At 47.4% G+C, this 16,511-nt stretch overlaps 1 protein-coding gene across 11 annotated transcripts; it reads right to left on the reverse strand.

Annotated features, from left to right (window-relative positions):
- Window positions 1-6,224: 6,224 nt before the first annotated feature.
- On the reverse strand, window positions 6,225-16,159 carry TRIM45 (tripartite motif containing 45). 11 transcript variants are annotated; one of them, XM_086392083.1, is made up of 8 exons: window positions 15,163-16,006; window positions 14,848-14,967; window positions 14,531-14,742; window positions 12,620-13,353; window positions 10,793-10,922; window positions 10,060-10,174; window positions 7,900-8,026; window positions 6,225-7,025 (listed from the first exon to the last, which is right to left on the reverse strand). In XM_086392083.1, exons 3-8 carry the CDS (start codon window positions 14,548-14,550, stop codon window positions 6,877-6,879), a joined length of 1,275 nt encoding a protein of 424 aa, XP_086248209.1. In that variant the 5' UTR covers window positions 14,551-14,742; window positions 14,848-14,967; window positions 15,163-16,006; the 3' UTR covers window positions 6,225-6,876. The 11 variants fall into 11 exon arrangements, 9 of the variants coding, with proteins under 9 accessions (XP_086248209.1, XP_086248211.1, XP_086248206.1 ...); XR_015160793.1 differs by lacking the exon at window positions 10,060-10,174 and having other exon boundaries at window positions 15,163-15,422; XM_086392085.1 differs by lacking the exon at window positions 14,531-14,742 and adding an exon at window positions 16,055-16,159 and having other exon boundaries at window positions 14,960-15,492.
- Window positions 16,160-16,511: the final 352 nt, after the last annotated feature.

Consider the following 16,511-nt stretch of genomic DNA (forward strand, 5'->3'; position numbering starts at 1 on the left):
CGGACATGACTGAAGCGACTTAGCAGCAGCAGCAGCAGCGGAGAAGGACCTCTCCAATCATGATATTTAACACAGGAGCAAAAACCTGAGCAAAATGAGGGAGTGAATCATGTAGGTATCTGTGAGAGGAGTATGCTAGAGGGAGGGACAGTGATTGTAAAGGCTGTAAGACAGAGTTTGAGGGCCCCAGACAGGCCAGTTTTGCTGGAATAGAGTGATGGAAACTGCTCTAAGATGGGACGCCTTTGGAGGGCTTTCCAGTTGGTGCTAGTGGTAGAGAACTCGCCTGCCAATGCAGGAGACGTAAGTAATGCAGGTTTGATCCCTGGGTCGGGAAGATCCCCTGGAGGAGGGCATGGCAACCCACTCCAGTATTCTTGCCTGGAGAATCCCATGGACAGAGGAGCCTGGTAAGCTAGTCTGTGCATGCATGCATGCATGCTAAGTTGCTTCAGTCATGTCTGACTCTTTGCGACCCCATGAACTGTAACTCACCAGGCTTCTCTGTCCATGGGATTTTCCAGGCAAGCATACTGGAGTCAGTCAGCATGCCTTCCTTTAGGGGATCTTCCCGACCTAGAGATCAAACCCACAGCTCTTGTGTTTCCTGCATTGGCAGGCACTTTCTTTACCACTTGAGCCACCTGGGAAGCCCCAAGCTACAGTCCATAGCGTCGCAGGTCAGACACAGCTGAAGGGACTAAGCACACACACACAGGAGGTCTTTGGAGGGTGCTGAGCAGAAGAGTGACATGATGTGATGTATTTTAAAGGACCTCTCTGACTGTGGGGTGGAGAATAGACTGTAGAGGATTAAGGGCGAAAGCAGAGACATTAGTCAGGAGGCTGTTGGAAAACTCCAGATGAGAAATTGTGGTATCTTAGATCAGGATGGTTAGCCGTGCATGGAGCAGTGCTCTGCTGATATATTTTGAAGGGACAGCCAGCATGATTTGCCTGTGGTTTGGAGGGGAGTCAAGGATGTTTCCAAGGTGATTGGCTCTACCATCTGTAAGAACAGACATGGACTTTCCTTTTAAAGAGATGGAAAAGACTACAGGAGAAACACTTTGGTGCTGGTGGGCAGGCAGACTGAGAATTAGGTACTGAGAGTCCTGTTTTGGACATCTTAAAGATAAGGTGCCTATGATACATCCAAGTGGAGGTGTTAGGTAGGCTCTTGGATATACAATAATCATAATGGAATTTGGAGCTGGAGATAAATTAAGTAGTCATCAGTATATAAAAGGTACTTAAACTCATGAGAGGATGACATCGCCTAGGATGTAGAGGGGAGATGAAAATGCAAGGACTGATTCTTGGAGCTCTTAAAGGTGTAGCGAATGGAGAGGAGGCTGCTGCTGCTGCTGCTAAGTTGCTTCAGGCTCGCCCATCCCTGGGATTCTCCAGGCAAGAACACTGGAGTGGGTTGCCATTTCCTTCTCCAATGCCTGAAAGTGAAAAGTGAAAGTGAAGTCGGTCAGTCGTGTCTGACTCTTTGCGACCCCATGGACTGTAGCCCACCAGGCTCCTCCGTCCATGGGACTTTCCAGGCAAGAGTACTGGAGTGGGGTGCCATTGCCTTCTCCGGGAGAGAGGAGGAGGAACTAGCAAAAGAGACTGAGAAGAAAAGTCAATGAGATAGGTGATTAAGAAGAGCAATATGCATAAGCCAAGTGAAGAAAATCTTTCTTGGAGGAGTAAGTGATCAGCTTTGTCCAATGCTGTGGGTAGGTCAGAAGGATAAAGATCAAGAACTGACCCCTGGATTCCATGGCATGGATATTACTGGTGACCATGACAGGAGATGTGGTGTGGTGAGCATGAAAGACTGGATTAGATCTAAGAGAGGGGATACAAGGAGGGGAAGTAGAGATAACAAACAACACACTTTTTAAAGGGAAGTAGAACAATGGAGTGGCTGTCAGAGAGTGATGAAGAAAACCATTATGGACTGAATGAATTATGTTCTTCCCAAATTCATGGGTTGAAGCCCTAACCCGCAATGTGACGATATTTGAAGATAGGGCCTTTAAGGAAATAATTGAAGTTAAATGAGATCATGTGGCTGAGCCATAAATGAGTAGGATTGGCTTCTTGATAAGAAGAAGGAGAGACACCAGGGATACATGTGCAAAGAAAAGGCCACGTGATGACACCAGAGACGGTGCCATCTGCAAGCCAACACGAGGCCTCAGGAGAAACCAACCCCGCTGGCACCTTGATCTCGGACTTCCAGTCTCCAGAACTGGGAGAATGTAATTTATGTTGCGCTCATCTCACACGCTAGTAAAGTAATGCTCAAAATTCTCCAAGCCAGGCTTCAGCAATATGTGAACCGTGAACTTCCTGATGTTCAAGCTGGTTTTAGAAAAGGCAGAGGAACCAGAGATCAAATTGCCAACATCCGCTGGATCATCGAAAAAGCAAGAGAGTTCCAGAAAAACATCTATGTCTGCTTTATTGACTATGCCAAAGCCTTTGACTGTGTGGATCACAATAAACTGTGGAAAATTCTTCAAGAGATGGGAATACCAGACCACCTGATCTGCCTCTTGAGAAATTTGTATGCAGGTCAGGAAGCAACAGTTAGAACTGGACATGGAACAACAGACTGGTTCCAAATAGGAAAAGGAGTACGTCAAGGCTGTATATTGTCACCCTGTTTATTTAACTTATATGCAGAGTACATCATGAGAAACGCTGGACTGGAAGAAACACAAGCTGGAATCAAGATTGCCGGGAGAAATATCAATAACCTCAGATATGTAGATGAAACCACTCTTATGGCAGAAAGTGAAGAGGAACTAAAAAGCCTCTTGATGAAAGTGAAAGTGGAGAGTGAAAAAGTTGGCTTAAAGCTCAACATTCAGAAGACGAAGATCATGGCATCTGGTCCCATCACTTCATGGGAAATAGATGGGGAAACAGTGTCAGACTTTATTTTTGGGGGCTCCAAAATCACTGCAGATGGTGACTGCAGCCATGAAATTAAAAGACGCTTACTCCTTGGAAGGAAAGTTATGACCAACCTAGATAGCATATTCAAAAGCAGAGACGTTACTTTGCCAACAAAGGTTCGTCTAGTCAAGGCTATGGTTTTTCCTGTGGTCATGTATGGGTGTGAGAGTTGGACTGTGAAGAAGGCTGAGTGCTGAAGAATTGATGCTTCTGAACTGTGGTGTAGGAGAAGACTCTTGAGAGTCCCTTGGACTGCAAGGAGATCCAACCAGTCCATTCTGAAGGAGATCAGCCCTGGGATTTCTTTGGAAGGAATGATGCTAAAGCTGAAACTCCAGTACTTTGGCCACCTCTTGTGAAGAGTTGACTCATTGGAAAAGACTCTGATGCTGGGAGGAATTGGGGGCAGGAGCAGAAGGGGACGACAGAGGATGAGATGGCTGGATGGCATCACTGACTCGATGGACGTGAGTCTGAGTGAACTCCGGGAGTTGGTGATGGACAGGGAGGCCTGGCATGCTGCGATTCATGGGGTCGCAAAGAATCGGACACGACTGAGCAACTGATCTGATCTGATCTGAATTTATGTTGTTTAAGCCCCCCAGTCTGTGGTATTCTAGCACACTAATACAAAAATCAACAGCAATTTGTTTTTTAAGATGGGGAGGAAATTCCCTAGCATTCCAGTGGTTAGGAGTCGGCACTCTTACTGTTGAGGGCCTGGGTTCAATCCCTGGTTGGGGAACTAAGATCCCACAAGTGCCGTAGTTCAACCAAAAAAAAAGAAGATGGGGAATATTGTAGCATGTTTATTTTCTGAAATGAGCAATCCAATAGAGGGAGAAATTACTGGAGCAACGTTCTTGGGTTGTAGAGATGGAATGAGAACTCATATAACAGTTTACTTTTTATAGGAGTATGGGTCGATTTGTTGATATGGTGGGAAGGTTGGGAAATTCCCTTCTGAATTATTTTGTTTTCTTGGTGAAGTAATAAGCAGGTCATAAGTGGAGAAGAGAAATGGGTACAGACCGCAGTTTGAGGAGAGTAGGAAATACTCTTCCGGAAGAGTGGAAGAGTAAATGGCCTAGAGAGATGTTGTCAAACTGCTGGGCAATGCTACGTCCACTGAAGTCAGTGGCCTCAGGTTTAAAGTGAGACTAGTCATCATAGCATGTTTGTTTTTTCTCCAGGACCATTCAGTTGGGTTAGATGGAGATCTAAATCTAATCTGGAGTTTTTCCAGGGAAAAAGGACAGAGGGATACTACATGCAAGAGTGCAATGATGTTCTGTAGAGTTTAAGCTGAGTAAGGCTGAAGGAGAGGACATGAGGCAGGAAGGGAATAGTGGGGAGGTGGTCACTATCCTGGGACTCTAGGAAAGTAGAATTAGAGTCAGGTGGGTGAGCTGGAAAGATGGGAAGTTTATAGTTGCAGGATGCTTGAAGTTGAGATTATGCAGAGGGAGCAGGTGGACTCAAGGTCTAGGGTATGACTGATTGTATGCTGAGTAAGGGAATAAAGAACATTAGAGAATTGGTCATAGAATTACAACCATTATGTGTACATAGATATTGAATTATTCTAAGACTGATGAGGGGTAGTACTGGAGTATCAGCAAATTTGATGCTAAAATCTTCAAGGAATAAGGGAGAAATGACTCAGGGCTCTGTTGATGGCTGAACCACGTACAGGTCTTTGTATAAAGACAGGAGCTTCAAGGCTGGCCATTTTTAAAGGGGGAATAATGGTCTAGAACAAGATTTCTCAACAGCAGCATTATTAACACTTTGACCTGGATAATTCTTCGTTGTGGGAAGCTGTTCCAAATTGATCATAAGCAACATTTCTGACTTCTCCCTAAAAGCTGCTAGTGGCACCCTGCTCCCAGCTGTGGCAAGGAAAAATGTCTGAGACTTTACTAAACATCCTTGAGGGGCAAATTCACTCTTGGTTGAAAACCACTGATTTTAAAGTAGCAGTGCTGAGCTAAAGCACTGTTACCTGACCTCTGGGCCCAGTGATTGATTATAAGGAGTGAGGAAGAACAAGTAATATTCTCAGAGGATTACAGGGCCGTCAGGGCTTCTGGGAAGATCAGATTTTGGTCAGAGATAGGGCTGAAGGGAATCTTTCCAGAAAAGAATGAGCATATAGTATCTTCAAATTTACAGCTACAATGTAGCTACCTCCTTAAGGAGGAAACATATTCCATGATGACATGACAGTCAATGTGTTTTGTCCGATTATTTCACTTCCTTTGCCTGAGCCAACTCATCACTCTAATGAGTCGCTTCTTAATGAATCTTACGATGCAGACTTCAATAATTATATTTAATACATGCTGTGTTTTTGCTATATAAGAAATCAAATATCCTAGAAGAACACATTGAACTGAATGTGAACACACTGAATATATACAGTGAAGACCTTGGCAGAGCTGGGGCACCAGTCCTATGTACTTCATCTCCCAAGAATTCTCTTCCGTTAAGCTGGCATGCTCTGGGAGCCAAAGCTTCTAGTTAATTTCCTAGATATGCAGACAAAAGTGAAAATGACTCTCTAGAAGACAAGGCTGTGAGATGTGAGGACAACGAAGGTATGTGGATCGCCTGGCATGAGTACATCTGTAAGGAATTTGTAGGGTCCTATTTCAACAGCATTCCCTTTTATTTGTGGGCTATGTGTCTAGCCTTGACTAAATAGTAACCTTCTAGGCTCTGGGGGCTATGAGATGAACATGGTGTAGAGGGCAAGTGGGGACACTCCCACCTAAACAGCAGTATCATAATCCATTTAAGGTGTGCTAGCAGCAAGTAGACATGAGGAAAGGTTTTTATTCTTTGAGGGAAACAAATATCTAATGTGCAGCTCGGGGAAAATTTTTAAAAAGTTATGTATCAAAAAGTTAAGGAACTAAATTACTCCCATGAGCTCTAAATTCCAATGGCATAGGTCCCTCCATGCCTATACAAAATAGAAGGTAGCCTCCTTGGTATAGAAATGAGGGGGTAGAAGGCGATGGCACCCCACTCCAGTACTCTCGCCTGGAAAATCCCACGGACGGAGGAGCCTGGTGGGCTACAGTCCATGGGGTCGCCGGACACGACTGAGCGACTTCACTTTTGCTTTTCACTTTCATGCATTGGAGAAGGAAATGGCAACCCATTCCAGTGTTCTTGCCTGGAGAATCCTAGGGATGGGGGAGCCTGGTGGGCTGCTGTCTATGGGGTCGCACAGAGTCGGACACGACTGAAGCGACTTAGCAGCAGCAGCAGCAGCCTACAGTTTATTGAATTAGATTTTGCTATTTACAACTGAGATCAAATCTACATACTATTTTGTTAGTATACATGGAAACATTATTTCTAACAAGTTTAGACTTATGATGAATGGGTTCAGTCATACAAAAACACGAGCACACACTCATACTAATTGTCTTAACAACAGTAGTGCATACGTTATACACCTCCTATAAAGCCAGCTTTGATTAAAAACTGCAAGTTTCAAAGATCGATCTGATTTTGAAGATGACCTAAGATACACACTGTGTGATTCTAAAATCTATTTTAGTCATTTTGTACAGTAGCTATCTTACTGGACTACAGTACATATTTTTTAAAAGGACAGTGATGAGGGGCACCATCTGGTATTTAACTTAAACCAGATAGCCTATTACCTCCCCCTCCCTGCAAAGACCTCTGGCCAAGAAGACAAATGTAATGTGGTCTCTGGTGCCTGATTGCCCATACATGCCATCAGTGAATAACTCACAAAGAGGTCCTCGGATTTCAGAGTGTAACATAAGGCACTTTGTTTTTAATTCTATCAGTTTCTTCAGAACTCAGGTCTGTGGTCCTTAGGTGATCTGAAGCTGTGCTGGCCACAGCTGTGACCAGGGGCGCAGGAAGCCATCAGAGGGCCACCGTCCTCAGGAGACTCCTGGGTGCGCTCTGCCCGCCTGCCCACGTGCATTCCGACTTCTCCGCAAACTTCCCACAGCACGACCAGTGGGGGCGTCCTGGGTGGCCTTTGTGCCCGTGGCCACAGCCTAGGTACCCACCTGCGTGGTCCAAAGAGGAGAGGGAAATCCATCAGAAGGCAGTCCAGCAGTTACCATGGAAATGAACACTCCTGGCCAAATTCAGACTCATGGATATTTTTACATCTAAAAACAACCCAGCGAGAGGAACAGGCTCTCGGATGCCTCTGTAGTTGGGAAGACTCTCAGGACAGACGACAGCAAATCAATTAAGGTTAGCTGGAGTTGTAAGAACAGTGTTATTTTAACACTGTGAACTTAAGGAGAAGAATTGGTTTGGATTTTAACGTAACAAAATCTAAATAAAAGGGCACAATGCTAGAAATAAACAGAATAGATAACTGAAGTGTTTCTAAGAAAGTTTACAAGAGCCTACGTTAAGGCCCACCGTAAGAGTTAGGACAGGACAGAACACTGAAAATAATTAGATTTCTTGCGGGGATGCCGACCTTTCTGCCCACGTTTCCTTCCCTCAAGAAAAGAGGCAGACTTGGTTCAGTTGATTTATTCATCTGTTCTCCCATCCCTGGAATTTCTTTAAGGTTTCAAAAGGAACAGGATGGGTTTATGTTTTTGACAGCGCTCAGGCTGTTGGAAGGGGTACAGACTGAAACTGACCATCCCAGGAGAAGCACAGGGCTTCTAGAATCAGTGAACTGTATCAAAACTAAAAGCACTCAGAACTTTTCATCTTGCTATTTCAGTTTCCATAACCAAGAAGCTTTAAATGAAACTTTCAGAACTGTGATACATTTAACATGCATGGACTACATTCCTAGGAACAAAGCCTGAGTCTGAATACCCTGACCCTGGTCACGGTGGTGGCTGATCCCACTGCTGGGAGACAGGCACAGAGGGAGAGTGAGGGCTTTCTGGAGCGACTGGTTCCCCTTACCTGGCATGGTGCCTCCACACGCGCAGCGAGCGGTTTTCTGGCCTCCGCTGGAGCAGAATGTGCAACAGTGAAACACGCCCGGGTGTGAGCGGTGTCTTTTCCTCACAGTCACAGTGAATGGCGAGCCCTTCAGTGTTCAGACCAAGAGCAAAGAACAGTGCCTCATGAGTCAACAGGCATGTGCTGAGCATCACACAGACTAAACAGAGCATTGGCCACAGGCCCTGCCCCTGGAGGGACGAGGACAGCAGAGGCAAACAGTGACTGGGGTCAGTAACCAGCTGGGTGCTCAGCTGGACAGGGCCGGATACAAATGCAAGGAGAGGCATCAAGGAGTCCGTGCTGCTGCCCCGGCACGCAGACCGCCTGACACACTGAAAGCGTTAGTCGCTCAGTCACGTCCGACTGTTTGCGACCCTATGGACTGCAGCCCGCAATGCTGCTCTGTCCATGGAATTCTCCAGGCAAGAATACTGGAGCGGATTGCCATGCCCTCCTCCGGGGACCTTCCTGACCAGGAATCAAACCTGGGTCTCCTGCATTACCGGCAGATTCTTTACCATCTGAGCCACCAGGCAAGCACTAGTAAACTCAACTGTGCTTTCAAGTCACTGACTTCGGTCTCCATCTCCTCCATTCCTGAGCAGTCTAAGAACATCTGCGGTCCCTTCTCCAATTTCTCAGCCACACACTCCCATCCCGCACATCCTAAGCCAACTCCTTTTCTTTCATCCCTCCATCCTGGACACAACTGTTTACCCATCCACTCATTCTAGGTCGGCGAAGTTAGATGAAATAGAGGAAGATTAGGCATGTGGTTAATAATTCTTGGATTAGAAATTCTCCTACCTGCCTTCTTTCCTTTAAGAATAGTTTTCCTTCTTGAATTTATACCCTATGCTAAACAGTAAATATTTAATGAGTGTTGCTATCTGCCTATTCCTATATGAGAATCACATACCATGCAAAAACACAAAGCAGAGAGGCTGGCACCTTAGAAGCCTTTCAGATGTTAAATCTCTCTTCCTTTAAAAAGTTTAGTCTTTTTTTTTTTTTGGCTACATGGTATGTGGGATCTTAGTTCCCTGACTAGGGATCAAACCCATATTCCCTGCATTGGGAGTGCAGAGTCTTAACCATGGGATGGCCAGGGAAGTCCCTACAATCTGTTTTAAAAACAACTTGGGAGTTCAAACATGTTTCAAATTCTGATTTTTCTACCCAGGTAATGTGTATTGCGGCAAGTTTGTTTTCTTGGTCTAATTGGATGACGATCCTTATGTTTGAGTGGTTTGTTAGAAAAGTGAAATAATGTTTGAAAAAATATCTAACCTGTCTGGCATCCTGTAAGTAGGCAAGCAGCAAATGGCTACTATGAGTCTTCCCAGGGCACAGGCCACAAGCCTAACATATGCTGATGCTCTATGGTGTTTTCTTGTCCCTGTCAGTGTTAATTTCCAGTTGGGGGAAACACTCTGGCAGCTTGTATGTCAGCAGAGATTCTGCTGGGCATGTTGAGTGTTACTCAATTTTTAAAAATTCATAATCTCTAAACCAGAAAGTGTTACATATGTCTGTGGAGTGATGTAGTAACCATGGTAACAGATAAGCATATATATGTGTGTGTGTGTGTATACACACAAGTATACATATAAACAGAGTAGAGAATTATCTGGGCAAATGGTTAGGCAGATAGTTGACTGATTAGTTACAGGAGAGGGCGTAACTCTCCCAGTGGTACTCCAGTAAGTCCATGTCTGGTCACAGTCTGAGCAAAGCTGGAAAATCCTGAGTGAGGTTATATTTCTTGTATGTGTGCATACTCATCTGCTGGTAGATTGCCTGCTGTGATCAAGGCATCTTTCCCAAATTAAGAACTCCAATAAACTAACTGGGAGAATGATAAAATACAGGCATAACTGCTAACAGGTGAAGTAGGGATAAAGAGGATTTAGGGTCACCAGTATCCTCTAGTAAGAATAAGAGCTGCAAAATCTGGGCCCTTTCTAAAGTGAGGTGAAGTAAGAAAGAAGAGAATCCTGGTCAATCCCTCTACACAGCTGGTCCTGTGTGAAATGTCTCCACATTCTAAGATGACAAAACTGGGGGTGGGGTGGGCGGGGTGAAAGGTCAGGGAAGTGAAGGCAAGGCCTCACTCACCTGCACGTGCTGCTCCTTGACACAGACCAACACAGTATAGGTGCCAGGTTCCTTGGGCGTATAGGAAACATAGTATGTCCCATCCTTGTTATCATGGACCATCGTTTTGACGGGACTGTATAGAAACGGGAGTTCAAAAATACCACTCATTCTCACAAAGCCTGCTTCAGCTGCCTGCTGATTCAGGATGTAAACTCTATACCATACAGCCAATGTTAACTTTAAATGTCCCCCAAGCAGGATATGTCTTCTCCATGTCTCAGAAAGTAACTTTACAACAGAAGGTAACATCAATCCTCATTTAATCTGACATTCAGAAGAATTCCAGAAAACATCAGTGTTCTCTCTAATCAGCTTCTGTTTTACCTCCTGCTCTTCTTCCTTCCTCCTCCATCCTCCAATCCTGAAGACTTTGCTTATAACTCACTCCCAGCACAAATAGTAAACATTGGGGCTGAACTTTGAGAAGGGCACCATTCAGTCTAACACAGAATATTTTGCCATCTATTCAAAGCTTGGGATAAAGACAGTCTGTGGGGGCAGATGAGACCTTTGGGAGAGAATCAAATATGAGCCTAAAACCCACACAAGGAATTGCATCTGGTCCACATGGTCCTATGGTACTTCTTAATGGCATCATGGGGAGGTAGGCTGAACTACTGGAGTTGCAGCCCCATGACTGCAAAGAACCTTGGATTTCCAGGTCCGTGATGCCTGGGTGCATGATACAAACCTGTCTTTCTTATCGTTAGGGATTACTGTGACTTGAACGTTGTCTCCTCCCCTGCCCATGCTCTCTCCTGTTGCATCCTTACAAAGCACGATGAAAGAGGCTGGCTGTTTCTCACGGGCTCTGTGAAGATCTGTGGAAGATAAACACTCAGTCCTCAATCTCAAAGGCCAACGTAGTGACCGCATCCCCAGATCAGACGCCATCTTGCTTTTTCTGTTTAGTACAAAAGGTCGTGTTTCCAGTTTCCTCCCTTTCTTTTCTCTTCCTGTCTGTTTCCTGGAGCATACTTCTTGGGAGTCACTTCTGGTGAACCTGGTTCTCTCTCAGCCAGCAGCAGCTCTTGGATTGTAAAGGATCCTGGATCTTAATTTCAGCCTTAAGAAAGCTTTGAAAAAACTCAGGCTTGACGTATGTATTCAGAGAATAAAAGAGAGGCTGTGCTGTGTTGTGCTTAGTTGCTTAGTTGTGTCCAACTCTTTGCAACCCCATGGATTGTAGCCCACCAGGCTCCTCTGTCCATGGGGATTCTCCAGGCAAGAATACTGGAGCGGGTTGCCATGCCTTCCTCCAGGGGATCTTCCCAACCCAGGGATCAAATCCAGGTCTTCCACATTGCAGGCAGACCCTTTACAGTCTGAGCCACCAGGGAAGCCCCCAAAGAGAGGCTGGTAACCCCAAACTACCCTCTCCGAGCAACAGATCCTGCTAGAAGAGGCAGGAGGTACACGTGACCGGTTTAGGCTCCGCATGCCTGAAGTCCTCTACAGCATGGTAGCTGTGCCTAGGCACTGGGGGGCATATCCAATAGCTATAGCCTCTGGTCCAGGGTTTCCCTGATAGCTCAGATGGTAAAGAATCTGCCTGCAATGCAGGAGACCCGGTTTTGAACCCTGGGTTGGGAAGATCCCCTGGAGAAGGGAATGGCTACCCATTCCAGTATTCTTGCCTGGAGAATCCCATGGACAGGGGAGCCTGGTGGGCTACAGTCATGAGGTCGTAAAGAATCGGACATGACTGAGCAACTAACACTTTCACTCCATTTCTGGTTCAGAAGATAGATGAAATAGGCTTTTTTTTTCACCTGGGGTCTATAAATATTATGAGGCTTTCTGAGGGGCAAAGAATCTCCTGAAATCATATGCTCAAATGAGTGGGCGTTTTCTGGTGGAGAGATCATTTTCAAAGGGATCTGTGACCTCCAAGCAGGTAAGAATTCCTGGCCTGGGTCAGGATGGCTCTAGAATACAATCTTCCTGTTAAAACTGATCTGTGAAATGTTTGAATAACGTGCTTCCTTTAGGAAGCGAACACCATGGTCAAAAGAAATTGTTTCTCCCCCTACTGACTGAAATGCCTACCATATTCTTTTCAATGCCAGTATCTGGCTTCCATGAACCAGAAAGAGCATCAAAGAAAGTAAACCATCATCCCTTCTTCCTCACTCCTCAGAAATTCTCTTCAGAACCATCCTCTCCGAACATCCTCTCTGAACAGGCAGGATTTCACTCTACTCGGAGGTCTATGCTGTTATGTCTTATGGCACTGCCTCGGTTCTGTCACCTGAGAGAAGCAGTCTGATCCTTGAGTTCTTTGGTTGTTACTACTTTTCTCAACTGGAAAAGGGTCAAGCCTCACCCCTGTCTGGGATCTTAAGTGCAACCTGACCAGAACAAACCAGAAAGAAAAGGACAAGGGAGGGATCACCATCCGTTGGATGGGTATGACTCTCTCCCTAGCCGAATGAAGACCGTAGCTGAAAATGCCACATGTCTTTGACACCATGTCCTGCCGCTGCCCTTTCCACGCCAATGGGAGATGTTGCCCTACCTTCCCCTTGGAGGACACATTTGGCTGGATCGACCTCTTTGGTGTTGATGGCCCCGTAAACTTCATAGCCACGGCACAGGCCTGCTTTCTCCTTGGGAGAGAAGCTTATCTTCTCGTTGACTCCGGGATGGGCACTGTATTCCACTTTGTTCAGCTTGGTGAGCCGTTCCACCACCACCCCTTTGGTGATGAGGATCTCCAGGTCGGAGCCACTGGTCAGCAGGTGCTCGGTGAACTCCACTCCTGTCCGCATGTCTGCCAGCAGCTGCTCCAGTTGTGCCTTCTGCAGCTGCAGAGAGTTTTCCTTCTGGACTCGGATGTCTTCCAGCTGCTTCAGCAGCTTGTCCCGATGCTCCTCGATGGCCTTGATATAGCCCTCGGAGAAGGTGCGGATGTCGGCGGCTACGGCCTTCACCCGCTCCTGTACAGCGCTGTTGGTCCCTTTGATCTGTGCCAGGGCCTCCTCCAGGGCCTCCACGTGGGGCTGGGTACCCCTGAGCAGCTCCCGCACGGAGTCCCCGTGCTTGTGAATAACGTTGCTAGTGAAGTCACACGGGTGCTCCCGGTGCTCCCCCACCACGCAGTCCCGGCACACAGGCCGGTCGCAGAGCTCGCAGAACAGCCTCAGCTCCTCTGCAGGGTGAGCAGGACACAGAATGGGCTTCCCAATCTGGCTGTAGCCTTTTAAGTCTTTCAGATCCACCATGGTATGGTAGGTCGTCTTCTTCTGCCGCCTAGAGGCAAACAGAGGCAGGAACAGAAAATGAGGGGACGAGTCCAGCAGGGAAACAGTCCGGCAGTTTTAAGGTCATGGGTTCGGAAGTTCAACAAATCTGGGTTCAGTTCCTCATTCTAACCTCTTACTAATCACATGAGTCTCTAGGATTCCAGTTCCTCCACTGTACACTGGGGTAATACCTATGTGAAAGGGCTGCTTGCTCTATGGGACGAAATGATAGGAGGCTAGGGCTCTCTGGCTTGGTGCATGACTTTTGCAATGGTAAGGCTACCTCCTGGGACCTTCCCCAAGAGTTCATTTGTCAAGTTTAGGCAAGAGCCACAGCCTAGTGCTACAGCAAGCTAGAGGGGAGAGTTTGGTGGAGACCCAGCAGCGAGATGAGACCTGTGCCAGACAGCTTAGCAATAAACTTCAGGCAGTTAAAAAGCAACTACCTGGGCACAACAGAGTCTCCCTCAGCTTTCATCAAACTCTCTGGGAAAGCATTTCCTTTGACCAGTGCCTCCGTGGCCCAAAGCAGCAAGCTAGAATTTTCTAGAGGAAAGTCATCAACATTATTAGAAAGAGTAAAATCAGTGGTCAGTAGAACCAAAGCTCTCTTTTAATTCCCTCTTTTTATAGCCCTCTAGAGATTCAGGGAATCCTCAGAAACCACGGTGACTGTTGAGAGTTACACCATGTTTAGTGTCTTAGCAATGTCAAGCTTACATGCCTGTTCTGGCACCAGCAGAGTGGCTGTGGACAAAACAGGGTCAGCTGCTTAGCTGGCAGCAAAGTAGTCATCATTACAAGGTAAAAATAGAAGGAATGAAGACTGCTAACTTGTTCCGTTGGTGAGGCCAGAAAATACCTGGAAGGCAGAACTTAAAAACCACTGTAGCTAAGCCTGAAACATTGGCCATTTCATACTGTGATGTTCTGGAATGGCGGGAGGTGGTCTGAAGGCACAAAGTGATTTCCCGTGACAAACTGTTCACCAAACACCATAAAAGACATAATCCCCACCCCAAGTCCATCTCACCAAGTTCCAGAGTACCTCTAGGGTACAGCGCAAAGGTTGAGGTGGTAGCCCACCAATCAGCACCTTATACTGGGAAGGCAACAGAGATGAGAAAACACAGCAGGCAGGTAGAGGATTTGGATTTTAAATTCAATTGTTGTATATTACTTACCAGTTATGGGACCTTGGCATACCACATACTGCTGAGCTTCAGTTTCCTCCAATAATAAATAGGGGTGAAAACAGTGCCTGCTTTTCTGAGTTCCAAGGATCAAATAAGATTGAGGGCAGGGGATCTGCTATCATACTCTTTCTCTAGCACCCCATACAAATGATTGATGAGCCAAGGAAACTGGGTAAGAGCTTTGAAAAGTGAAATGGACCCTGCAAACATGTGATGCTATTATTACCATGGGTATTATATAAAGGCTGCAAAATTTAACTACTGTTCTGGAACATCTGTAATCACATTGTATACTGTTCTCTGACCTTCCATGGCATTTGAGCTTTCCTTTCCATCTGCTCACCAAGGGATCTCTCTGCCTTGACACCTCTTTATACTCCGCTCTTAAGCCACACCAGGTGGGTTTCCCGTCTTTACCTATGAGCCTGGCAGCAAAAGCGGCAGAGATTGGCTTTGCAGGTCTGACACCTCTTCTCCACTTCCCTGTCGCTGCACAGGTCACACACCAGGCCCTGGCCTTCCCCACGCAGACTCTCCAGCATCACATCATTCATGGCCAGGTGGTCTATGGTTAAAGCCTTCACTCCACCCATGGGCAGGTCCACCTGAGCATCACATACCGGACAGAGGATGCCAATCTGTGGCTGCAGAGCGCGTGGCTTGAGTTCCTGGAATACGGACCCCTCAGAGCTTGTGTCAGATTCTCCCCCTCGGATGTCCACTACTGAGAAGGGTTCCAGCTGCTCCAGACAGGTGGTGCAAACTGTGTGCAAACAAGGCAAGAGCCTGGGGGCTTTGAAGAGCCCCATGCACAAAGGGCAGTGAGTTTTGCCTGAGTTTCCGGCTGTGGTTCCACTGGGGAGTTTGCCCACGAAGCCCAGCAGCGGCCTCCTCTTTTCTGCCATATTCCCCACGTTTGTGCTCAGTATCAGAAAAGGCCCTGGGCAGTTCTATAATGAAGTAGCAGGTGATTAGGCCCACCCAAAGAGACAGTTTCCAAAACTTGTACAGAGACCATGGGGACTCCTTCGGCAAATCAAAAGGCAAAAAGGAAAGAGAGTATTCCTCAAAGGAGCCACCCACAGATCTACTAAGCAAGGCCCCCTCCTTTGCAAGGCATCCCATACCAGACACGCCCACGCCCTCCTCTGCCCCCCAAGTCCTCCTCCCCGGAAGCGCTCCCAGGTCTAGGTCTCCAGCTAATTCTGCTGTCGACTCCTGGACCCCTGCACCTCTATCACCCTCTACTACCACCCACCCGACCGCCGGCCCCACTGGTCCCACGCCCGACACGCGATAACTGCCACTCCCGCCCCCGCGTGATGAGCTTGGGGGTTCTCCGCTCCTTCTTTCCACCCGGCTCTCCGCGGAAGGCACGCGGCGGACAAGGGAGCTGCGAGCCCCCACCGGCTCCTCGGTTGCCACCACCTCCCCACCCTTCGGTCCAAGGTGCCCGACGGCTCTGGCCCCGCCTCGCACCAATCCCGGGGCTACTCAGACGACTCCAATCACCGTCAGAGAGGGGCGGCCGTCGCCGCTGCGAGCCCCGCCGCCCTCCAGAGTGACACCACCAGCATCCAATAAGCTTTGGAAATTCCACATCTTCGCAGGTCCTCTCCGGGGAGGGGCGGTATTAAGCAAAGGGCCGGGGGCGGGGCGGCCTCAGGGCTTGGGCCTCGGAAGAGGAAAAGGGTAAGGCTGTGAGTGAGCGGCATAGTATAGCCAGCGTCACCATTTTACGGCGACTGTCTCCCTCTCTATGGCTCTGGCGACCAGAGAGGTCAGAGGACAACTTAGAAAGCTGCGCTGATGTGCCACGGGGAAGGCTTCCTTTGCGCCCTCGGATTGGTCCCACGAACCCACCCTGGGGCCTCCCATTGGTGGCTCGCGCTGTCAGTTGCCCCAAGCTCCGCCCAGGGTTTGTCGAAGGGGAGTTGAAGGGGGCGATGTTTTCTTGGTTCCCGAGTAC

The sequence above is a fragment of the Bos grunniens genome, chromosome 3, assembly GCF_055505025.1.
Source record: "Bos grunniens cultivar Pamir isolate PY7600 chromosome 3, Bosgru_T2T1.0, whole genome shotgun sequence".
Lineage (NCBI taxonomy): Eukaryota > Metazoa > Chordata > Mammalia > Artiodactyla > Bovidae > Bos > Bos grunniens.